The sequence below is a fragment of the Sapajus apella genome, unplaced genomic scaffold (genome assembly GCF_009761245.1).
Source record: "Sapajus apella isolate SASKATOON/1434 unplaced genomic scaffold, GSC_monkey_1.0 scaffold18, whole genome shotgun sequence".
Lineage (NCBI taxonomy): Eukaryota > Metazoa > Chordata > Mammalia > Primates > Cebidae > Sapajus > Sapajus apella.
In genome coordinates this window covers 23,934,483-23,959,052 of record NW_022436958.1, presented here as the reverse complement: position 1 = coordinate 23,959,052, position 24,570 = coordinate 23,934,483, and the positions used below count along the sequence as shown (strand labels likewise).

General features: G+C 41.2%; 1 protein-coding gene and 1 long non-coding RNA gene across 10 annotated transcripts in view; one reads left to right on the top strand and one right to left on the bottom strand.

Moving 5' to 3' along the window:
- Positions 1-24,570, top strand: part of RBMS1 (RNA binding motif single stranded interacting protein 1) — a 216,356-nt gene that overhangs the window by 75,798 nt on the left and 115,988 nt on the right. The window contains exon 1 of one of the 9 annotated variants that reach the window (XM_032286515.1): positions 4,884-5,010. The exons of 7 other annotated variants lie outside the window; for them this stretch is intronic. In XM_032286515.1, the coding sequence (XP_032142406.1) occupies positions 4,942-5,010 (69 nt within the window). In that variant the 5' untranslated portion in view covers positions 4,884-4,941. Of the gene's footprint in view, positions 1-4,883; positions 5,011-24,570 lie in introns of those variants that run through there. One more of the 9 variants, XM_032286516.1, reaches the window with a different exon arrangement.
- Positions 1,524-22,933, bottom strand: LOC116557058. The gene is made up of 3 exons (XR_004271337.1): positions 22,849-22,933; positions 12,050-12,052; positions 1,524-1,535 (listed from the first exon to the last, which is right to left on the bottom strand). It is a non-coding gene; the product is annotated as an uncharacterized LOC116557058 (long non-coding RNA).

The following is a 24,570-nucleotide window of genomic DNA, read 5'->3' as shown; positions in this document are numbered from 1 at the left end:
TTCTATTCTTATCTCATTGGACATCTTCTCTGCCCCCATTTTTTTTTTTCTTCTTTCAAAGCTTAGCGTCACCACCATACTTTCTTTGTAGTAATTTCATTCAAAGCTTACTCTTATGTGGGGCTTGGTAATAGGTGTATTAGGGTGATGGGCCCCCTAGGACTCCTCACCTGCCCCTTTCAGGAAGTCCATCAATTAGCAGTTATTTCAGCAGTGATTATCCCAAGTCTGCATTCTCTCTCATGCAAGCCTTCTATCTGTAGTTCTGTTTTTCTGATCATGTGCACAATATTTCTTTCTGGGTATCCCTCAAACAAAACATTTATACAGCTGAGCTTCCCACGCCCATGTTATATCCTGTATTGATCTCTCCCTGCTGTGGACTCCCATAGCACACGATTGTCTAGACCACTTGCCTGGCACTTATCACTTAATGCCTTGCATTATTAGTGTATAGCAAGCAATTTGGGTGCTCTATGGTTTATAAGTACTCACCTAAGAATCGAAGCATTATCTATGAGGCTTTTTTTTTTAAATGCAGCATTACAGAGTTTGAGAGAGCACAAGACTTAGTAAATCTTTTAACCCTAGGTAGGTCTAGATTTTAAGCCCTAGTTTGCTATTTGCTTACCAGATTTGTGGATGGATTGGTCACCCAGTCTTAACTTTTTTTCTTTCATCTGTACTTTGAGGCTTATAACCCTTCCAACCTCAAAGGTTGTTGTGAAAGTTAAATGAGAGGTGAAAAGCTTAAAAATGAAAGTCTCATTTTAAAATTGTTGCTTTGGAACAAATGTCTTTCAAATTCAGATTCTCAAATTTCAGGTATCCAAGCTCTTTTAAGTGGCAGAAGGCATTATTACCTATGTGTGTCATCTGCTATACTAGTTTGCAGGCTTCTGCACGTACTGGTGGCTCCATCCTTATTGTCCTAGTTGGTATACAACTCCTGGCTTATGAGAGTGATCTCTGATACTGCTCACAGTCTTCATATTCATACAAAAATGGCTCTGTTCCAATATATAACTTCTTTAAAGGAAATTGGACAAAAACAGATGAAGAAAAACTTCAGTGCACCTACGCTCTTGAAACCGACCTTTTTCCAGGCATTTTTTAAACCTTTTAAAGTTAAATCTGCAGTATACACAACCTTAGAAAGCATATTCATTCAGCCATTTAACAGTTTTTTTTAAAAAGTGACTTCCCTTTGTCTAAATTTGTTTGACGTCAATTCCTATCGTACCCTTGCTCCTGTTTTTTGATGTTCAGCATCAGTTATTTGCACGGTGTAACCATTTAAATCTATACACCACCATGATAAAACCTGGAAAAACAATAACAACGACTGCCATTTATTGAATTTGGCACTTTTGTCCATGTACTGTACTGAAGACACTTCTGTGAGGAGTCTGGCACTCAGAGAGGTTAGCAGACTTGCCCAGAGCACAAGTGGGAAGCCGAAATATGGAGCCAGATCTGCTTGACTCTGCTTTAATTCTGTTCCTTGGATTGCAAAGTACAGATTCCTTTAAGCTCTCTGAAGAGGGGTGTTTGAAGTCCACATGTGGAGGGGCTGTTGTAAGTCTTAGGAGCCAAAGCAGCTGTAGGGACAGCAGCCCCCTCCATCATTTCACTGCCAAGTGCTCACCCACTCCTGGCGTGCCCTACTGTCTGCCTGCTGCCAGTCAGCTTCCTGTTTACTCATAGTTTCTGCTTCCTCATAACCTCGGCTTGCATATGGTTTTGGCTTATTGTGGCCTCAACTCTACCCCCTGGCACTCTTGCAGTTTCTGCCCTTTTAGTAACTGGTTCAGCCATTGGAGTTTTCTGAATCAAATCCCCAAGGGTGAGAATTGGATTGGCCCTGCTCATTTTTTCAATCCCAGCCAGGTCATAGGTCACTGGCCTGCCTGTGGATTGGTTGCCCTTAGATCAGATTCCCACAGCTTCTTTTCCTACCAGCTGAGTGAGGTGAGGGAGGAAGACAGGACAGCCCAGGCAGCAAAGTCCGTTTCCCTTTAAAGAGGATGAGCATCTCCAGGACAGGTTCCAAAGCCCTGTTCTTACCATGATAACTTGCAGTCTCTCTGGACTGTTTTCTTACTTTCTCTGTCTTAGAACGTATTTGTTTCAAAGGTTGAGGAAATTTTTCAGATGAACCTCACCAGGATCTATCTCTATAATCACTCTTAAAACTAAGCACTTATGAATAATCTATAACTGAGTGTGTATGTTATGCACAGGGTCTCATAGTTATGTTATTTTTCTTACATTCCATTCTTGGGGTTTGAGTGACTTCATTACATTTTATATTTTGTTGAGGGTAGACAATCTATCTTATCTCTCTGTAATGCTTTACTTACTTAAGAACACAGCACCTACTTAAGTTTGGAACTTTTGAACCCTGTTGAACATTGTTTTTTTAAACAAATACGCCTTATATTCTCTCCTTTTATGTCATTCACCATTACAGAACGTACATTTTGTTGGCTTTTAGACATCCTTTTCTAGTCTTAGAGTCTTTTTAGTATTCTTTTAGTATTCTTAGTATATTTTAATATTTAGTATTAGAATTCTTTTAGTGTTCTAATGTAAATTTTATTATCACTTAAAAACTTTTATCATTGCAAAACTACTGCAGAGTGTATCCAATCAAATTTTAGCATTCTGGATAGCACAGTGTCCAAAATATCATGACCTTAGATTACAGCCATAGAAAAATTAATCTATGCTGTTCTTTTGTGGTTTACATTGTGGTTTCCTAAGAGACCACTCTTGACAACTGAGATTGTATATGGAATTTTTTAAATAGATGCAGAGATGCACAGGTCTGAGCTGCTGGGGTGTTGAGCAGTAAGTTCTCAGGGAAAGGCACCTATGACTTGAACATTCTGATGAATCTCCTCTATTTTATACTTGTGCTTGATAACTTTCAGTAAAGGGTCCTAGTGAGAGGAGATTGCAAAAGGGCAGTCAAAACAGTTGTCTTATCCATGGAGTAGCAGAAAATAGTTCCAGCAGATATACTAACTTTCAATGAATGGCCATTATACTGTGTTTAATATTTAATCACTTTAAAGGACAGATTTTTACTGTGAATTTTGTCTGGCAAGTTCTTACTCGTCCATTGTGCACCTAGTATTGTGCCCAGAATAAGTTACTTTGCTTTTTTTTTTTTTTTTTTTATGAAAAGAATTAGGAATTACATGTGTATTTTATACGGTTATTTATAATAGCTGAGGCTTTCCAGTTATCTGGCTGGAGAATGTTGGAAGAGCCTGAGTGGAAGAGGTTCACTGTTCACTGAGTCACCAGCAGGATATCTAGGATGAATATTTTTCCAATTCTTTGTGGCCAGAAAAGCCTTTGAATGGCCACAGCTTTGCCAGAAGACTTCATTTCCATAGGGGACACTGTTTTCCTTAGGGAAGCCAGAAGTTATATGCCTTCACTTTTTAGACAAGTTAGGATTTTTCATTATCATGGCAGATGAGCCTTTCCAGGAAGGTATTAAGAGATCAGAAACCAAGGAAGAACTCTGTAATGTTTACTGCAGCGATAATATTCTCTAATAGTAACTGTGGAACAGGCCAATTTGAAGGATGGCAAGCCCGTCCCAGTGGCTTATCCAGAGACGGCAGGTTCTGCCAGTCCGGGCTGCCGTGGAGGCCTGCACTGCCCAGGTTCAGGGCTTCATTCGTCCACGGAAAGGTGGTCCAGAGCAGGGGCAGCTTGAGCAGCCTTAGGTCATTTACATCGGGAAACAAAGGAAAGTCCCTCCTCCCTTTGTCTTTTTTTTTTTTTTTTTTTTTTTTTGCCGAGTGTCTGTGTCCTTAGAACACATTTGTGTCGCATCTAATAATTAACATAAGGAAGGATTACACTGTTCCAGTTTTCAGGAAGGAGAAAGGTTTACCAAACCGATGGCCTTAAATGATTTTCACTCCTTGATATTGTCATCCTGAAGGAAAGCTGGTAAACTCTGGCTTAGGGATAAAACAAAACTTTACCGATCGTATTTGGTTGAGGGGTTGGGGAGTGGATACCTGTTTTCTCTGCTAAAATTTTAGCGTGTGAATGGGGGGGATGGAGATTTGCAGAGCTTTGACGGGAGGTTCGTGTGTTAGTCAAAGTAGGGGTGACTGTCAGCACCTTTTCTTGGAGAGTGGTGCCGGAGGCCTAGTTTGAAACGTGAAGAAGAGAGGGAAGACCCAGGTGCCAGAGTGGTCCCCGAGGCGACGCCCTTCAAAAGGTCTTCCAGCCGGGGTGCAAAGCTGCCGCTGCGGCTTAGGAAAGAACTGCGGGGGGAAAAAGAACAGAGGAGGGGGGATGGCTACTCCGAGGAATGTGCGGCATGCGGGGAGCCAGACCCAACCATTGCACCAGAGCGGGGGCGCCGGCGGCACCCTGGGCCGCCCGGCCCCGGCCCCGGCCCCGAGCTCGAGAGGGAGAGCGCGGGGTCCGGGCAGGCAGTGGGGCGGTAGGCGCCGCGCCCAGCGGGCGGGCGGGGAGGCGCGGGTGGGCCTGGGCGCGGCGCGAGGCGGTGCGCGGCCGCCTCCCCGCCCCCGGCCGGCGCGCTCTCGGGGCGGTGGTTGAGGCCGCGGTAGGTGGGGACGCGGCGGCGCTGCTCCTCCGCTGCCGCCGGGAGAGTCGGCGACGCCGCCAGCTCTGCGCGCGAACTCCCGTCCATGGCACGCAGGGCGGCGGCCGCCCGAGCTGCTCGAGTCTCGCCCGCCGCCGCGCCGCACTTTTAGGCGAGTGCGGAGGTCGAGGGCGGAGGGGAAGTAAGCGCGGAGCTGCAGCCCCCGCCGGCCGCCGCCGCGCGGCGAGAGGGAGTTCCCAGAGCTGCCGCGGCCCCGGGCCCGGCCGGCCCCCTCCTTGCGCCCTCCCCCTCGCGGCGAGGCTGCCCCGCGCCCGCGCCCGCGCCCGCCGCCCGCAGCGATGATCTTCCCCAGCAGCAGCGGCAACCCCGGGGGCAGCAGCAACTGCAGGACGCCCTATCGCAAGCAGGTGAGGCGGCGGCCAGGATGCTGCGCCGAGGCCGGCGAGCCCCGCGTTACAAAGACGGCCGCGCCCGGGGGCTCCGCGCCTCCTCGGAGGGACCGGCTGGGCGGTGACCTTGTTTCCCAGGAAGGCGGCCGGCGGGGACGGCTTGGCCGGCGACCTGAGCCGGGGAGATGCCCTCGCCCCCGCTGCTTGGGTTGGGCAGGGTGGGAAGTGGAGGAAGGGGTAGGGGCAGGGGCGGAGAGGCGATGAGGGGCAGTGGCGCGCGGGGCTGGGGTCTTCGCCCAGCGCTGCAACAAGTTTGGGTTTTTCCCGAAACCTTTGTGTGTAGCGGAGTACGGTAATAAGTCGTGACGCTGGTGTGCAGTCTTCGCTTGGAACCTCAGAGAACCTGTCTGATTCGCAGGAAACCCGGAAGACGTGTGTCTGTGTGTGTGTGTGTGTCTGTGTGTGTGTGTGTGTGTGTGTGTGTGTGTGTGTGTTCGCGCGCGCCCCCCTCATTTAAAGAAAAAAGAAAAAGAAACAGGAACTTCTACTGTCACTTTCTCAAGGTTTTCAATAGCACAGGGAAATCCTGTGACATCCTAGTTGCAGAAGATACTTGGATATGCCTGAGTCATACACATGCTCTTTCCTATTTTCATACCCTTTCATACATTTTTTAACAGATTGAACTCCAAAGCCACTTCAGTGGTTAGATCACAATCCCCTGCCGGTAAAAGGAATGGAGCTGAGAGCTTATAGTTGAGGTCTTTTGTTTTGTTTTTCATCTTTGTTTTTAAAAGAAGGTTACTGAAGCCATGTTGTGATAAATCTCACAGAGCCTTTCAACAGCAGCAAAAACAAAACCTAGCTTTAAATTATCTAAAAAATGTGCAGGTCTGTTTAGAAAAGGTTAAACTGATTTAGAGGTCAGTGGCAAGATGCTTGTTGAGAAAACAAAAACAGGATTGCGGATATTTTTTCTCCATAATAAATCTCTTGTCTACATCCTTAGCCACTGAGACAAATCAATTAAGTTATTATCCCAATAAGGATACAAGCGAACTGTATCCTTCCAGGCAGACCGTAGCTCTCTTAAGATCTCGACCGATGACAGTGATGCCTGGTGGCTTCCCTTTAGGTATTTACAGGATTATTGATTCTGTTTAGTTCTTGTTCTCAGAGTCATTCTGTGTGTGTGTGTGTGTGTGTGTCCCAGCATTATTTGCAAGTATTGTGTCAATGTCAAAAAGAAATCTTTTCTGCCTTCTGGTCTTTAGTTCTTTTCTATGTTAATTTCTCTTTAAAAAGGCAATAAACACACCCCGTGGTCTGTGTGCCCTTGATTTGGAAGGCCATGGAAGTTTTACCTGGGTTAAGAAGTTCTTTAATGAATTAAATAAATAAAATCTGCGTTTCTGACTTGGCTGAAGGATATGCTAAGATAGTCAAGATTCGAAGCTGGCATCTCGAAGTCACTTCATGTGGCTTCATTTTAAAAAAAATGCTCTCGGATCCAGTACAGTTACATCAACTTCATAAATGCAGCCAATTTACAATAAACATTCTCCTCACAACCCCTCCTCCCCACCCACCTCACTCTACCTGAAAAGATGGCTAATTATGTTAGGGCCTTGTGTATTCATTTATTTGTTGTCAAAACCCGGCAGGGTGTTAGCTCTGAAATGGGGAAAAGGCTCTGAGGGCGAGGCCTTTGGCTGTGAGGGGCTGGAGGTTTTGTGTGTGAAGGGGGGTAGCCTGCTGGTCTGGAGCACGCTGATAAGATGCTCTTCTTTTCACTGGGCTCTCCTTAGATTCAAAGACTAAAAGGGCTGACTGAATCAGAAAAACAAACAGACTTTCTTTTTTCTATAGGCAAAGAAAGAAATGAATGTGTAGGCATTATACAAACACAAGACCCCGGGTACCAGTGGTATTTGAGTCAAAGGTTTCTTTTGTTAGTATTTAGCCATTCACTGGGAAAGCACACTTCCAGCGCAGGGACCTGGTTACCATGAGTGACTTTGTGATCTCATCCTGGCTTAGCCTAAATGGGAAGTCTAATTAATGCTTTTTATAAGATTTTGTGATGTTAAACTTCAACCTTTCAATTCATGTTGGTTTGTTCATTTTGATGAAAGAATTGCAAAATGTTAAGTCTATGATGCAGTTTGATTTTAGTCTAGAAATACATAGTCAGCTGTTAGAGCCGATCTCAGATAATTTGCCTGAGGAAAAAATGGAATGTAAAGAATACTTTAGTCACCTTTGGAAAAAAACGTAATGGTTTTGAATCACACTTGCATTATACATACGTAATAGTAGTAGCTAACATTCATTGAGTACTTCACTACTAGCTGGTTGCTGTTCTGAATGTTTTTGGCAGATTAACTCATTTAGTCATCTTGTAAGTCCTATGAGGCAGGCAATATTAGTATCTCCATTTTACAGTTTAGAACACTGAGAGGCATAGATTAAGTAACTTGCCCCAAGTCTGTATAATTCAAAGTGCAGAGCCAGGATTTGAACCCTAACAATCACTCTCTTCAAGCCACCACGCTACGGCTGCCTGCCTACATGCGCACCTCAATAGAAGCTCATGTAAAGCTTATCCTCATCATTATTCATCACCCTTCTAATCTGAGAAGTCCAGTTTAGGGATTCCTCTCACCTTTTTGGGGAGGGAGAACTTGTGAGATAGGAGGTGAAAGATGAAGTAAATGGATGATACAAATGGTGAGTTTGTGATGTTTGGAAGCAGCATTGATGCCAAAATTTGGCTGTAGTGAATGATTGTACAACTCTTAAAACTTTGTACATTTCTTAAAACTTTGTACATTTTACACATACAGTCATCTCTCAGCATCCGAGGGAGATTGATTCTAGGATGGCTTAAGTTCCTGATATAAAATTGTGTAGTATTTGCATATAACCTATATACATCCTCTCATACACTTTAATCTCTACGTTACTTATAATACCCGATACAGTGTAGCTGCTATGTTAATACTTGTTATACTGTATTACTTTCAAATTGTTGTATTGTTGTTATTTTTATTGTTTTCCCCCCAAATATTGTTAATCCTCAGTAGGCGGATGCAGAACCTCTTTAGACAGAGGGCCGACTGTGTAGGTGTGAGCCAGTTTCAGTTAAAGCAGAGGTGGTTGGTACTCATCCCTCACCTGCCCCCACGTAGCGTAGCCAGGGCATCAGGGAGCTCTGATCTCTGGCATCATCTGGGATAAACAGGATTTTCCTGCTTCACAGGCCTGTGAGCACATTAGAAGTACACCTGCTCAGCTTAGGTCAAAGTGAGAAGCTTTTGAATGAAGTGATAACCCAGTAGGCAGTGTCTAAATAAAGATGACTGGTTCAAGTCTCAGTGGACAAATCTGTACGTTCTATTACTGTTGACTGTGACTTTGACGTTTATGGTGTTCATTAAGTAAATCCAATCTGATGATATGAAAAGAGCACACCAAAAACCAAAATGAAACCATTTATCAAGACTTTCATAGTAGTGAAAATATTTTAGTGTGTTTTGAAACATAAAAAGTGATTTATACTCAAAGGCTTTTAGATACAGAAAAGTGATATTTTCATTTTATCTTTGTGTTGTTGCTTTAATTCTTTTATTAGCTACTCCTCTTCATGTTTCCTTACTTCCATTTTGGAACTGCTTTCTGGAGGTAGTTAAGTTACAAACCAACCATACTTTGGCTCTGCACATGTGGCATGTAGGAAGGCCATTTTTTTGGCTAAGTAGTATGTTGTCCTAGTGGTTTCCAGTAGGATTTTGGAAGTAGGGGAGTGGATGCAAAATTTTTCCACGTGTGTGTATGTGTGTGTTTATGTCCGTGTGTGTGTTTCTTTCTCTTTACAAATGGTCTTGCCCTCCAGTAGTTGTACTTGTTAAATGTTGCTAACTTTTGATGAGTGAAGTACTTATCTTCCCAGTTTAAGTAGATTTACATAGTTTACTGCTTTCTTCAAGATTAACTGGGTGTAGCTGCACGTGAGGAATTCAACAGTGATTCAGTGTTTGGCCTTGTTTAGAGGATGACATACAAAGCTGTTGATTAATCCTCTTCAGGCAGTTTCTGTTCACAGCAATTTGTGTTTAGTAGATTGGGTTTTGTTAAAGTTTGAAGATTAAACTTGTACATAGAAGATATTTAAATGAACACTGCCTGAAACAGTCTCAATTTCTCGTTTTAAAGAAAGTAAAAGTTTTCGAGCTACAGAGATTGGAGGTTTAGAGGAGAGTAGCAGAAAGGTTAATTGGTACATATAAGTAAGGTCTTGTCCCATTTTTATGTTATCTCTATGTATTTGTGATCAGGTAGTATCTATGAGTCATGATGATGATGTTTTAAATATCTACCCATGCATAGTCATTTGAAAGCTGTACAATTCATCAGTGATTGTCCACTTTTTCTGCTGAGGACTCTGTGTGGCATCTCAATATATGTTCCATAGTTCACTTCAGGATTTGAACATACTTCTAGTTTTTTGTTTTTCCTTCTTCTTAGAGATTACTGTCAACTGGGCTCACCATGTATTAGTAATACTTTTATTTTTGAGAACTTTCTTGATCAGGAAGGTAAGGGTCTATCTGATCCAGGTTTCTGAGAATATATAAACTGCTCAGCCAATAAATAAATATTTGAAGGTTGTAGAAACCTCAGTCATATTTAATCTTCACAGCATCCATATAGAGAAGGTCTGGAGTTTTGAGGCAGTGACATTAAGTGGTCTAGTTGGTGAAAGTTAGGTCCCTGGAGTCAAGGGCTGTGTTTGCTACTAGGAAAAAGAAGCGGGACCCGTCAAGAACAGTTGTGGCCTCACTACACTTCCCTTTACATGGTCTCCCAAAGACATGTGGCCCACAGGGTGTCCAGATTTCAGATTTGGGAATTGTAGCTCTCGAATGTATTAGTGTTTTTTGTTTGTTTTATAAAGGCTTTCACAGATAACATGCTAGACACCAAGTGAAATTTGAATTTCAGATAAACAGGGAATAATTTTTTAGTATAAGTATGTCCCAGATTTTCATTGTACTGCATTTTTAAATTTGCTAATTCTAGCAACTCTCTCTCAGGGAAATCCAGTTCACTTTTTAAAACTAGTTATAAAAAAATCATGATTATAAAACATATTATTCTTACTTTTTCCACTTAAAATTTTGCCCCTTAGCGTATTCCTTAAGCCCTGATGACAGTGCACATTTCACATTTCACCTTTAACCATTTGGTCAATGCTTCTGCCTGCACTCTACCTAATTGAAGGACTGTGGCTTAAGTTCTGGCTCTACCGTTTGCATGCTTTTTCACTTAACCACCCTAAGTCTGAGTTTCTGCTAAGTAAAAATAATAGTGCCCACTTCACAGGGTGGTTGTTGTTAATCCTTCTAAGGTGCTGTTATTAATGTCCCCACAGAGCAAGCAACAGCGGGTGGTCCTAGGAGACTCTGTGTGGTCTAGGGAGACCTTGACATAGTCTCCTAAGAATGGACTGTGTTTAGAATGAGGGGCAGCCTGAAGAAGGGTAAGAACCTGTCTGGAGGTTGAAAATGAAAATTTCAACCACATTTAAAAAAAAAAAAAAGAAAGTACCACCATATTTTTAAACAGTTGATCAGGGATTATGCTCTCGATAGTAGAATTTGCTTTCTCTCTGGGGAAGTCTTTCAATCCTTTCTTCTTTATGAGGAAGGTAAAAAGAGCATTGATCATTCTTATCAGTGAAAAATGCTACTTTTTATTTGGCTGGAAAACAGATTTGATTTTTAGTATATGCCTGATTATTTCCTGAATTCTTTCCTTTGTCTTGTTTGTATGTTTGATTTTCAAAGATACTGTCTTTGCATTACTCAGAAAAATCAACTTTTTTTTTGTCCATGGACATCTGTAGGTGTTTAGTGGGTGTTTGTTTTTAAACTCATATCTGTACAGAATGCTTTGCTTAACACATTCTAAAATCTTGGTAAACTTTAAAATAGTATAGAACACACTGTGAGGAAAGGAAGAAAGCGTTTCCTGGAATTAGGATAAGGTGAAAGAATTAAATGGAGCAAATGAAATTCAGGATTAAAATAAAAAATCAATGTAACGGTTGGGATTTAACACTTACTATAACAACAGCAGCAGCAACAAACTTGGTGTTACTCAGAGTAGTAGGCTAATAAATAGAAAACTGTGTTGGCTCCACTTTATTCATTTAAACATTTGGAATTTTAAAACAGTGTAATGTAAACTAGAGAAGATTATCTTTTGTTTGTCAATTGTATATGCAATACAGTCTCAAAAATGTATTTTTAAAAACTGGAAGGAAATATGCCAAAATATTAACAAATGGCTTCCTCTGCTATAGAATCAAGTGACTATTTTTCATGGTCCTTTGCATGTTTTTCAACCATTGAGTCCCTGTTGTCCCCCAGAATGAGCATGTGGTCCTTTGGTTATCAAGAAAAAGACAGTGAAACAAGCAAGCAAGCAACCAAAATAAACCAGTTAGAAATCTGTATTTTTTAATGTCTTAAAATTGTGGTAAAACCCCAGAGAGTACATTTTGAGAATTTCAAACGTGAAGGTGCTGCTTGTTTCTAATGCCTGAGTTTTGAGGTGTGGTCCTTTCCTTTTTTTTGTATATTATTTTTATTTCCTGCAAATTCCTGTACTACCTTTTTAGAAATCACTCATTTCTGACAGATACTTTTTATAGTTAGTAACTTAATATTTTCCTATTTTTATACATATTTAAATAGACCTTCTGTATTTTTAAAAACATTTTTAAGGTACAAATGTATCTACATGAGTTAGGAGGAAATGTAGCTATTTATGTGAAATTTCATATTCTAGATTACTTTTCAGGAGAGTAGCTATTCTAAACATTCTAAATATGGAGGCATTGTCACAGTCACCTGTTTTCATTTGACTTACAGCTGTTTTGTGGACAGATAAATTTTCTCCACATTTAATTTCTGTATTAAATGTGACAAACCAAGACTGTCCTACTTATGTTGGAATCCTTTGGGTTTATTTTCTTATGAATACATATGACTGTCTTCATTGCAAACTTCCTTTTTGGCTTTTAGATTCTTTTTTTTTTTCTCATATATATGTCTGTATTTTTCTTTTTTCTTTCTTTTTTAAATTAAATTGTATTTTCAGTTCCAGGATACATGTACAAGCTTTTAGCTTTTTGAAAGGGCAGTGCAGTGGGAGATGTGGCTTCTTTAATGTATAATGGAAGAGAAAGGATTTCTGTAAGAAGTATAAGGTACAGATAATGTCAGCATTGTAGAAGTAGCTGGTGTATAACCCAGGGGAATTTTCAGTGTGTCTGGGGAGCTTTAGGTGTGTACTGCAGAGGCTGCAAAGCTTGAGAGCAAGAGCAGGAGGAGGGAGTGCTGAAGAGAGGGCAGGGGAAGTAGGGACTAAGAAGAAGGCACTATTACCCTGTTAGTTTCTTAACTTGCTAGCTGATACATCACTTTACAAAATCGGTTCCAGTCTCATTGTTTTGGTGCTGTGTAGGTTGGGAGCAAACATATAGCTTCATTGTTTTGAATGATCTCAGATTCTTACATCTCCCCTACTTTTTTTTCTTAGTTGTCAGTCCTATCATCCAGCATTTTCTTTCTGTGTTCTAAGACAAGATCTCTTTGTTTCTCTCCTCTTTGGAGAACTGCCTATAAATCACCTTTTTGGAAGACTATTTGTGATTGACCCAACCCTACCAATTCAGATATTCTAGAAAGTACTTTGGCTGTACTTTATATTCTCAGTTCTGTGTGTTAAATGTATCAGACCAATTCTAAGAGATTGAATAGTTCTTTTGTTTAACTGAAAATTTAACACAGGCCCAGAAACATTGAGTTAAATAATTATTGAGTTGTAGCATAAGTTAAGTGATCTTTTAAAAACAGATGGGAATCCTTGTGAAGTAAACTGGTGGCATGCTGGAGATAGCACTGGTGCACATTAGGGGAGAATCTGGGCACGGAAACCAGCTAGCTAGTTGTTAAAACAGCTGAGAGCTGTTGAGGACCCAAAAGAAGTCAGTTAAATTGTAGGCAGGAGGAGTGATCAGATTTTATAGATATTTGAATACAGGAAGCCCTTAAAATTATACAAAATGTGAATACATTGGCTATTTCTTGGGTAGAGATTCATAGCTTTTATCCATTTGTCAGAGGGATCTGTATCCTCCAGAAGTTTTCAAGACTGCATTTGGAAGAAGAGGGAGAAGGACTTGACCAAAATGTCTAACTCAGGAGACAGGATAATTGGTTGCCTCACGGAAGGTGCCATTTCAGGTAAAAAGAACATTGATTCAGCAAAGATTTGAAGATAGAAAACATGGGCTTTATCAGGGAAATAGTGGGTAATTCAGGTTAGGTTGACTGCAGGTTGGAGGTTGAAGAACAGAGACCATTATGAGCAAGTTTGCTAAAATGGGTAAGAGCAGACAGAGCCTGAGTTTAGAAGGTGTTGTCTCAGTTGAAATAAAGATGTAAAATGGAGTAGTGACAGTGTTATGTATTAAATATAACGGATTCAAGATATTGTATAGAAAGAATTGACAAGATTTGGCTGGTGACTGGCTGGATGGGGAGGGGAGTGTGCTGGGAATAGACCGTCGTAGGCTTCTAGTCTTAAGTAATTGGGAAAATGAAAAGTTACTGCAACTTTGTTTGCTCTGGGGCTCAGTGATGAGGGAAAACCCAGCCTTTCTATTGCGGGGATTTTCTACGTTATTGTTGTTATTTTAGCTGTTAAAGTAAATGGGGGAGGGATTGGTGAATTCTGATACTCAGTGTCCAGACACCAGGGATGCATAATATCCTGCAGTGTCCAGGTCAATTTCTCATAAGGAAGAATTGTCCAGCCTAAACAGCAAATCACACCCCCCAGTGAAAACCACTGTAAGAAGTCATTTTGGTTGGGGAGATGACTGTAAGCGTTTCTTTACCACTCCCTTGAGATTACCTTGAAGTCAGTGAAGAAGCTGCCTCACACATCTGCATGGATTTTCGCGTTTGTCCTGGATCTTCTCAACCACATTCTTACATGGCAAATTTCGTTCTTGGTAATACGTATCACCTTTAAATAGCCACCTATAACATCTATAGTCTTAACAACTGCATTGGTTATACTAAAACATTTCCCACTTCAAAGGAATATGGAAGATGGGCAGGTAGGGTCGTGAGTGGTTTAGAGTATTCAGCCTATCAAAATAAAAGAGTTTCTGAGGAAAGGCAGTGAGTTTGGATTGGCCATTTTAACTTGGCCACATGAGTCACACATTATTCTTCCTACTTGCCATCCCAGGCAGAAATTTCTAGCAAGCGGGCAGAGAACTGGAGCTCTGGGGAAGAAGCACAGAAACTTCTCAGACTTAATAGGTGGATCACTGGGAATGGATTAAAGCACTTCCAGAGGAGAATGTGTCAAGAAAAGAGATGGAACAGACTTTGGGGAGCACACACTGTATATTGGGCAGGAGTGGGGGAGCCTTAGGCAAAGTACAGGGAAAGAAATGGCAGAAAACTGAGAGAATCCAGAGGGTGTCACAGAAGCCAGAAAGAACAAAGTTTTAAGAAGAGGTGGTCAGCTCCCTTAAATGTTGCCGTGAGGTCAGGAAAGACAAAGGCCTAGTAAAGGGCGGTTGGACATATCCTTTGGGAGGTCTTTGTAAGCTTTTGAAATTGAAGTCTCAATGGAGTACTGTGTGTGCGGTGGGGCAGGAAAGAAGGGTGGAGGCAGGGGTGGGGGGAGCACATTCCAAAGGGTTTAAAGAGTGAATGAATGAAGAGGGTGTGTCTTTAGGAAATCAGTTACCAAAGAGTTTTTTTTCCTGAAAATTTCAAGTGACAGCCTAGAGACAAGGTTATTTCAGCATCTGACTGTGTTTGTAGGTAGAGTAAGGTGCTAGAAAAAAAGAGGGAATATTTGGAAATAGGGCTTGCTTTTATGAAAGGTTGAGGCAGGATTAGTCTTAGAGGAAAGGGCTCCTCAGAGATCTTCCTGACAGTGATTACAGGGAAGGAGAAATTGGATTATGCTAGAGGTGGAAGGAAGGCAGGCCAGTGAAGCTCACCTTTTTATAAATGCTTAGGCTTCAGTAAGGAGGCGAGGTTGTCTGTTCAGATTCTATAAAATAAAAAAGATGGGATTTTCAGTTTGAGGATAGTGTGACCAAGGATTTGGAATAATGCTCTTGGGAATTTGGTGAGCCTTCAAACAGAGATGAGTGCAGAGATGACTTAAGTGGTAGTGAAGGCTCATGGCGAGTCAGAGGTGTGAGTTGGCATGATATCCTGAGCCTCCTTCAACAATAAATAAGAGAAAACATCTGGATAATGGGTTTATGTAGGGTTTGGCATTGGTAAGAAGAGTATGCTTTGAAAATCAAGAGCACGGTTATGAAGGCTAAGGAAACAGGTGAAATCAAGAAAGACAATGAGCTTTTGGGATAGGGAGGGGCATGGAGGTTCTGATAAGATATAAAAAGAAAAGTCCCTGGGAGAGAGGTGAAGTAAACAGGCTTTTTCAGAGAGGAAATTCTGAGGTCAAAACCTTGAAGAAAGAGTAGTTCTGGGATCCTTGCCTTGTGGAGTTGTTTGGAGGATTAAATGAGATAGTCCATATGGGTCTGTCTGGCACCTAGTAAGAACTCAGGTGTTTATAATGATGAATATGAGATTCTTGTATAAATTACACCTCTCACTAAACTAACTACTGTTGTAATATTTGTGTAAATCAAATCGTATTTCCAACAGATAATACCAACCATGAAACACAAACCAAAATAAAATGTTAATGTTTTTCAACTGAACTACATGGCCAACTTCCATTTAAAAACATTTCACCATTAAACCATTTCAAAAACACAGGTTGCTTTTAAAGAACAAAAGGTGGGCATTGGTGTGGATCCCAAATTTATCACTTAAAGGGATATTTCTTAAACTTTCTGGGCCTTAATTTCCTTGGCAGCAAAGCCAGGGATAAGTTACTTACTGTTGTTGAGATGATTACATGATGTCACCTGGGTGACAGCACGTGACACATTACCTGGCACTCGTACTCTGGATGCTTCCCTCCTTCCTTGGGGTGTCTCCTAACAGGTTAGTTTATATGAAAGAGGATTTTGGAGGAAGGGTCAAGGAAGGCCTATGATTATAATAGTGGAAGAAGATTGTGATTATTCTGTTCATTAGCAAAAAATGTTTGTGATGAGAAAGACGTGATATTTTATTATATCTGTCCTTAGCTTCTCAGGGTTAAGGGTCAAAAGAGTTAATGTAAGATAAAATACTTTATGATATGTAAACACTATAGAGATGTTATTACAATTTCTGAAATAGATGCCTTCAACTATTATGTGAGCATTTTCCTTCTTTCAGCATCTGATTTAAAATTCAGAAGTTTATTGTTCAAAGCTGCTTTTCCCAAATTATGTTTACTCAGATACACGGATTCTATTAAACTTTGAAAGTGTTCTAGGAATTAAAATATTCATTGTACAAAGAAACTTGGGAAACACTACATATTACCTATTATTGTCCAGGAAAGTAAAAGTGTAAATTAGCAGAAAAAAGTACCTGAGAAGTCCTACAGCAGAGATATTTGTCTGACTTTATGCATTTCTTTGTTTCCCTAGAGTTATTTGATCATGGAATCATTCAGTTTTAGAATATTTACGAATTGTATTCTTGGAACAGTTTGGGAACCACTTATTTAAAAGAAGCTTTTGCCTTTTAGTGTTGGAAGGGACGTCAGAGATTATCAGGTTCAACCCCTTTAATTTATCCCTAAGTAATTAAAATCCAGAAACTTCGAGTGATTTTTTTAAAGTATTACAGCTTGAAAAGCGTGGATTTTCTGACTTTGACTTAGTGCTTCACCATCCTCCCTTAAAAGTTTTTGTTTTTCCGAGTATGGCACACACTTGCACTATTTTTTAAATGAATGTTAAAGAGTATATTTTTTTAAAAGATCATTGATAGGGCTTCAGAATTTTTATGTGAGGTTTTAAAAATCATTCTCTGAACAGTAGGCCATTAGCAATAGTAAGTTGCATATTATCTTCAGGCAAAATAAACTAATATCTGCCAACTCTCATTTCTTTTTTTGCTTTTAATTTCTCCTCTGTTAAGCTCAGTTTTCCCACCTGTTTTATTGCTTTTTAAAGCATTTACAAAATCAAGATAGCTGACTTGAGAAATCAATCTAGTTAGGGATCTGGAAAACTTGCACATTCTGATTATTAATGAATATTCTTTTGCCCTTTAAATTTGTTTGTCTTTCTCATATAATTGGCTGTGGGTAGAAAAATTTGCATACTTTCAGTCCCTGCCTGCCTGACTTATTACAGCATGCAGATTTTACTCTGTGGTTTCTAGGTGTTAAGTTCCTGTGTAGAAGAAACCGCAGTTAGGACTTTACAGCCCTACTCTGCAGACAGCTCATTTGTGAGGAGCACATTGCTCTGTGTTCTTGAAAATTCAGAATGGCTACTTGATCATCCTTTGTTACAATAGATAATTCAGACTAAATTGTTCACTTGTACCATTTAAAAAAAAAATCTATATTAAGGTTCTTAGCTGCATAGTCCAAAGAAAAGTGGGTGGAAGTCTGTCGGTCTCCCTCACCAACTGTTTCTGGTGTCTACAGCATGCAGTTTTATCCTGAATGAATTCTACGATGTGATACTAGTGTTTCAGATGAAGTGATCTGAAGGAATGTTCATTATATAATGTGTTACCATAAAACAAATGTACTATATTAGGCCAAAAGGACCCAGAGATAAGCTTTTCCCAGTATTCTTTTTAGAGGGGAGGTTGTTTCAATACCACGTAGCTTATTTGTAACAAAGCCAGGACTAGAACCATAGATCCTGACTGCCAGTGAAGATTGGTCATTTTTTTTTCTTTGAGATGGAGTTTTGCTCTTGTTGCCCAGGTTGGAGTGCAATGAGGTGATTTCTGCTCACCGCAAATGCAACCTCTGCCTCCCTGGTTCGTGATTCTCCTGCCTCAGCATCCTGAGTAGCTGGGATTATAGGCATGTGTGACCACACCCAGGCTAATTTTGTAGTTTTAGTAGAGAGGAGGTTTTCTCCATGTTGATAAGTCTGGTCCCTAACTCCCAACCTCAGGTGACCCGCCCACCTAGGCCTCCCAATGTGCTGGGATTACAGGTGTGAGCAACTGTGCCGGCCAGCTTTGCCATTTTCAACCAGATTCAGCTTGGATTATCATTCATTCAGTCAATATTTTAGAGTATGTTATGGCCTTTGCTAGGCCCTGACAGGAATAACAAATTAGTAATCCTGTTGTCAACCTTATAGTCTAATAGAGACTATGGAACAGGTATATAAATAACTATGTAGGTTAGAAATTAATGCCATAAGAGGTTCAGATATTTAAGAAGTACCTAGGAAGAATATATCTGATTTGCAGTTGTCATGCTACAGTTTACCTGAATTGTCACCATTTTTCTTCTAGGTGCATTTGATTTGATTCCAGGATAGAAACAAGGGTTTCAATGGGTCGTTTTGTGTTGTCACCTTAGAGTTACTCTACCTTTTAATTGACTCTATTAAACTGCTTATTAGGATACTAAAGCAGAGTAGAGAAAAATAAAGGAAATATATCTTTCATGGTCTTGACGTCAATTCATTGCCGAGTTTGGTTTTATTTCTTTAAAAGGGATGCAGAAAAACTTGCGAACATTAAGAGAAATTTAAGCCAAAAAAAAAAAAAAAGCATTTAAAATTCTAAGAACCCTTCTCTCTCTCTTTTTCCTTCCTCCCTCCCTCCCTCCCTCCCTCCCTCCCTCCCTCCCTCCCTTCCTTCCTTCCTTCCTTCCTTCCTTCCTTCCTTCCTTCCTTTTCTTCTCTTTCTCTTTCTTTCTTCTTTTTTTTTTTTGACAGGGTCTTGCCCTGTCGCCCAGGCTGGAGTGTGGTGCATGGTGCATCATATCTTATTGCAGCCTCAACCTCCCAAGCTCGAGCAATCCTCCCACCTCAGCCACCCAAATAGCTGGGACCACAGACACACACCACCACGTGCAGTTCATTTTTTAACTTTTTCTGCAGAGATTAGGTCTCACTATGTTGCCCACAGTGGTCTTAAACTCCTGAGCTCAAGCAGTCCTTTCACCTTGACTTCCCAAAGTGCTAGAATGCCCTTCCTCTTTTTATTGTTCTCTAGCTAAATGTGTGAAATAGGATTGGAAAATAGGACTAGTGGAACTGGGATTATTGACAATTGAGAGAAGCAAGAAATGAAAATTCATGTGGGAATTGCTCATATATTTCATAAATTATCTATAGTTGGGATCAGCAAATTTTTTTCTGTGAAGGATCAGATAGTAAATATTTTAAGTTTTGTACGCCATGAGGTCTTCGACACAATTACTCAGCACTGCCTTTGTAGCTGGAAAGCAGCCATAGATAAATATATAAACAAATGGGCATGGTTGTGTTTCAGTAAAACTTTAAATACAAAAGCCAGCTGCAGGCGATATTTGACCTGCAAACCATAGTTTGTGTAGGATCCTTCTTTGTTGACTCTTTTACCAGAAGATGCACAGAAGAACTTGAAAAAAAATGAAAGTCAAACCAGATAATGATGGTATTTATTAGCACCATCAGCATAGGTAGGTACAAAATAAAACCAAGTGAAGGTAGGTCCGATTCATAGTTTGGACAGAAGGTTTTGGATTAAGAGCTCAATCTTGACTAGATAGTTCTTTTGTTTGGTTCTATTTAGGGAAGCATCCTTCCTGTATCTGTGTAATCAGTACTACATTGGGTATTATTTCATTAATTAATTTGGTTTTGAGACGGAGTCTCTCTCTGTTACCCAGGCTGGAGTGCAGTGGTGTGATCTTGGCTCACTGAACCTCTGTCTCCCAGGCTCAAACATTTCTCCTGTCTCAGCCTCCCGAGTAGCTGGGACCACAGGCATGTGCCACCACGCCCAGCTAATTTTTGTGTTTTTAGTAGAGACAGGGTTTCATTATGTTGGCCAGGCTGGTCTCAAACTCCTGACCTCCAGTGGTCTGCCCATCTTGGCCTCCCAAAGTGCTGGGATTACAAGTTTGAGCCACTGTGCCCAGCCCAACATTGGTTATTTTTGTTTTGAGTCCGTAAGACTTGTCCGTAATTCTCAAGTGGTGGGAGAGAAGGCCATGGAAAAATAGAAATTACATCATGGAAGCAAAATATTAATGTTATTCTTTAAAAAATATTTTTTGGCAAAATGTATGTTTTACTAGTCAATACGACAACCTGGCCCAAGCAGACTATTGAAGCACCTGAGTATTAGTTTGCTAGGGCTGCTATAACAAAGTTTTACAAACTGTTTTTTAAACACAGAAACTAGTTTTCTCAGTTTTGGAGGCTAGCATTCTGAGATCAAGGTGTCAGGCAGGGCCATGCTCCCTCTGAAGGTGCCAGGGAAGGATCTGTTCCAGGCTTATCTCATAGCTTCTAGTAGTTCTTGACTTGTAGCAACATAACTCTAGTCTTCACATGACATTCTCCCTGTGTGCCTGCCTGTCTCAGTGTCCAAATTTCTCTTTTAATAAGGTTACCAGTCATACTAGATTAGGGCCTCATTTTAACTTGATTCCCTGTGTAATGACCCTGTCTCCAAATAAGGTCACATTCCAAGGTACTGGGAGTTAGGACTCCAGTCTATCTTCTTGGGTGCATACAATTCACCCCATAATAATATGGTACCAAAGACATTCAATTTAGGCAAAATTCATCAGCTGGGTACATTGTTGGACCTGAAATAAAGGCAAAATACTTCATGACTCACTCGTGGTCACATTAGTTTCCATAGCAGAAGTATTATATTGGCGGCTCTGTTGTACATAATGTATACGGAAATGTTATTTTTTGGTTGTTGTTTTTAATTTGCAGTTAGAAGATTTTCTTTACAGAAATATTAATAGCTTAAATATGTTAATGGCTGTGGCAACGTCCACTCCCATTTATAGCCATCAAGTCCCCTGAGTCACTGCCGCTTTGCTTTGCGAAAGTTCATACCTGCCATTCCAGCCCAAAGTTCCTCTTTGCTTTTTTTTTTTTTTTGAGACTAGGTCTCAGCCCAGGCTGGAGTATAGTGGCGTGCACACGGCTCACTGCAGCTTCAACCTCCTGGGTTTAAGCGATATTTGCACCTCAGCCTTCTGTGGAGCTGGGTCCACAGGCGTGTGCCACCACATTCAGCTAATTAAAAACTCCAACTCAAAAAAAAAAAAAAGAAAACTCCATCTCAAAAAAGTTTTTTTTTCTTTTTTTTCGGGATGGAGTTTCACTCTTTGTTGTCCACGCTGGAGTGCAGTGGTGCAATTTTGGCGCACTACCACCTCTCCCTCCTGGGCTCAAGTGATTCTCCTGTCTCAGCCTCCTGAGTACCTGGGATTACAGGCACCTGCCACCACACCTGTCTAATAGAGATGGGGTTTCACTATGTTGGCCAGGTTGGTCTCAAACTCTTGACCTCAGATGATCCTCCCACCTGGGCCTCCCACGTGCTGGGATTACAGGTATGAGCCACCCTGCCTGGCCAAAAAAAATTTTTTTTTTTTTCCATAGAGACAAGGTCTTACCATACTGCCCATGCTGATCTCAAACTTCTGGCCTCAAGTGATCCTTTTGCCTTGGCCTTCCAAAGTGTTGGGATTATAAGCGGGAGCCATTATGCCTGACCCCTTCCTTTCTTTCTGAAGTCTTTTTCCTTTCTCTCCTCCACGCTTTTGTTAGGCTATCACAAATGGCCACAGAACTCCAGCATCCTATTTTCAAGTTCATTTTCCTTTATTCTTTAAGTTGAAATTCAAGGTCTACGTCTTCCAGGAAGGTGATCTCTTTTTTTCTAAATTTCCTGCCCTTTATTGCATTAGAACAATTCTGATGTGATGGGTTTCATCCACTGTATCTCACTTGGGGTGTGTAGGTGGGTGGAGTGGAAAAGCAATAATGCCTGTTGTTTCAAGAAAGGGATGGGTTGCACCACTACCCATTAAGGTATTAGGTTACCTCTGGGGAATAGGAGTGAGTTCTTGTAATATTCTTGCCCATTTGTAAGTTTGTTTTGAAAGCTATTATAGAGCTGCAATTCTGTAAGAATATGAAGGAGTGTTAAAACTTAAGTTACTTGAGTCTTATGTAAGAATTTAAAGATGTACGTATGTTTTGTTAGAGGGACCTCTCTTTTGTTGTTCTCAACCCTCATGTTTTTGGTAAATTTTTGTTTTTTTTTTCCCCCCTGCCAGAATACAGGTGACACATCTTAGATGGTACTGATTAAAAAAAAAGTAGTCATTTCTCATTATGAAAGGATTCCTCATTATGTGATTGTTGCTTAATTGCTGAGTCTTGCTCTGTCACCCAGGCTGGAATGCAGTGGCATGATCTTGGCTCACTGCAACCTCCAAGCCCTGGGTTCAAGTGATTCTCCTGCTTCAGCCTCCCAAGTAGCTGGGACTACAGGTATGCACCACCACGCCTGGCTAAGTTTTGTGTTTTTAGTAGAGATGGGGTTTCGCCATGTTGACTAGGCTGGTTTCGAACTCCTGACCTCAGGTGATCCACCTGTTATGGCCTCTCAAAGTTCTGGGATTACAGGCGTGAGCTACCACACGCAGCCTGTTGAGTTGTTTTTTAAGCTTTTGTTTGGGTGTGTTTCTCATTACCAAGTAGATTGTTTCATATCTCTGAGCACTGGAACCTCTCTTTGTAGCATAGTGTTTATGTATTTTAGGCATATTTTGTGGGACACAGCGTTTTGGGATTTTTTTTTCCTCATGCTTTCTTTAAAAATCCTGTTTCCTCACTGCATTTAAAACATGGATTTGCTCATATTAAATTTTTTCAGAACACATCCAGGCTGTAAAGTTACTTATCGGTCATTATCTCAGCAAGAATTTGTCAGTGTGTGGCAGTGCTGTGTGTCAGGGATGCACCTAAGAGGTGCTCCACCCTTTCTAATTAAAATGAGGTCGTGGGGTTGACCAGAACAGCTGTTTTCTGAAATTTTTGCCACAAACAATCACGTCAGCTAAAGTAAGGATGGAGACAGTTTATGAGATGAACACATGTAGAAATGACTCCATGCCTGAATAGGAACAGAAAGGTTCGCCTGTTACTGTGTGGGTGGGTGCTGTGGAACACCTCCCTCCGGGGGATTCATCCCAGCAATTTGTTTATCCCGATGAAGTTTGTACCTGTTAACCTAGGTCCAACCTAGAGGTGGACCCTGAACTCTCTGCATGTCAGTTAGAGGAGCCACGAAAACCTCTCGCGTCAGAGGGAGGGTTGGTTAGAAGTGTCGGTTCAGAGAACCGGAAATTGCTTGGCTCAGCTGACACAAAAGAGGATCTGAAGGGTGCGGGCAGAGAGCATGCAGTTTTAGAACCAGGAGACGCCTTTTCCTGCTGGGGAGTGACAAGTCAAGGGTCATCTGGAAGAATTGAAAGATGGACTCTGTGTGGAACAAGGGGCAAGATGGGACTGCTTTGGGAGTGGCACAGACACAGAGCTCCAGAAGACTGATCAGCTGTGGAATCCGTGGAGTACCCCTTCCAGAGTACTGGGGACATCCGGACATCAGATCTCTGAATTTCAAAGACTCACTGTCTTGGTTTTAATCCTCACCATACCCCCTGCATCAGAATCTCCTGGGGCGCTCATTAAAAATGTAAATCATTGGGTCCCTCTATCACAGGCAATAACAATGAGGGGGGACATTTTGGGCTATCTAGGTGACTAGGAATCTCACTGAAGGCTAAGGACCACTGGGTGAAATACTCCCCAAAGAGTGGTTGCTCTGTGTGTTTGAACCTTTCAGTGGTGAAGAATGAACTGTCTTATAAACAGTGATCTTTTAAGTCCGGGGTGATGCAGGCAGGAAATGTAAATGAGTGCCAAGTAGAGAATGACAAACTTATGAGTAACTGAGTTAAAATTGAGTCCAAAGAAAAATTGGGATACTTTGCTTAAGGTTGACGTCAGAAAAGCTAACAGCACATGTTCCTTGGAACCCTGGTTGGCTATAGTACTGGAGCAGCTGGACTGATGCATGAGAGCCATTCTGAGTTCCTCTAGGACACTGGAAATGGTTTCAGAAGTCAGCCTGTAGATGTACTGGGCCAGCTAAGATGCCAGGTGTAAACCTCTCAGTTCAGATGAAGCTCTTTGAAATCTAGGATAAAGAAAAGCTTTTTTGGTTCTTTTCTTTTTTTTCCTGTCTAATGTCTGCCATATACGTTTTAAAGTAACCGCCTGGTGAGGTGGTGGTGTATACATGTGCACATTATGGGATGGGAGGATCTGTGTGTTTTGTGGGGGAGGCTGTGGCAAAGAGGAGAGATTCCTGAGCATATATTGAGCCCGAATACAGTGAGCGATGAGAATGAGTTTTCATTTTCTTTCTTTCTGTTGACCCTTTTCCTCACCCTCTCTGCTGTATACAGAATGGGTAAGACTGTCATTGGCAGCAGAGACAGGAAAGGTTCCAGGGCTTGTGCCATTGCAGAAAACCCCTTCCTTCCCTGAAA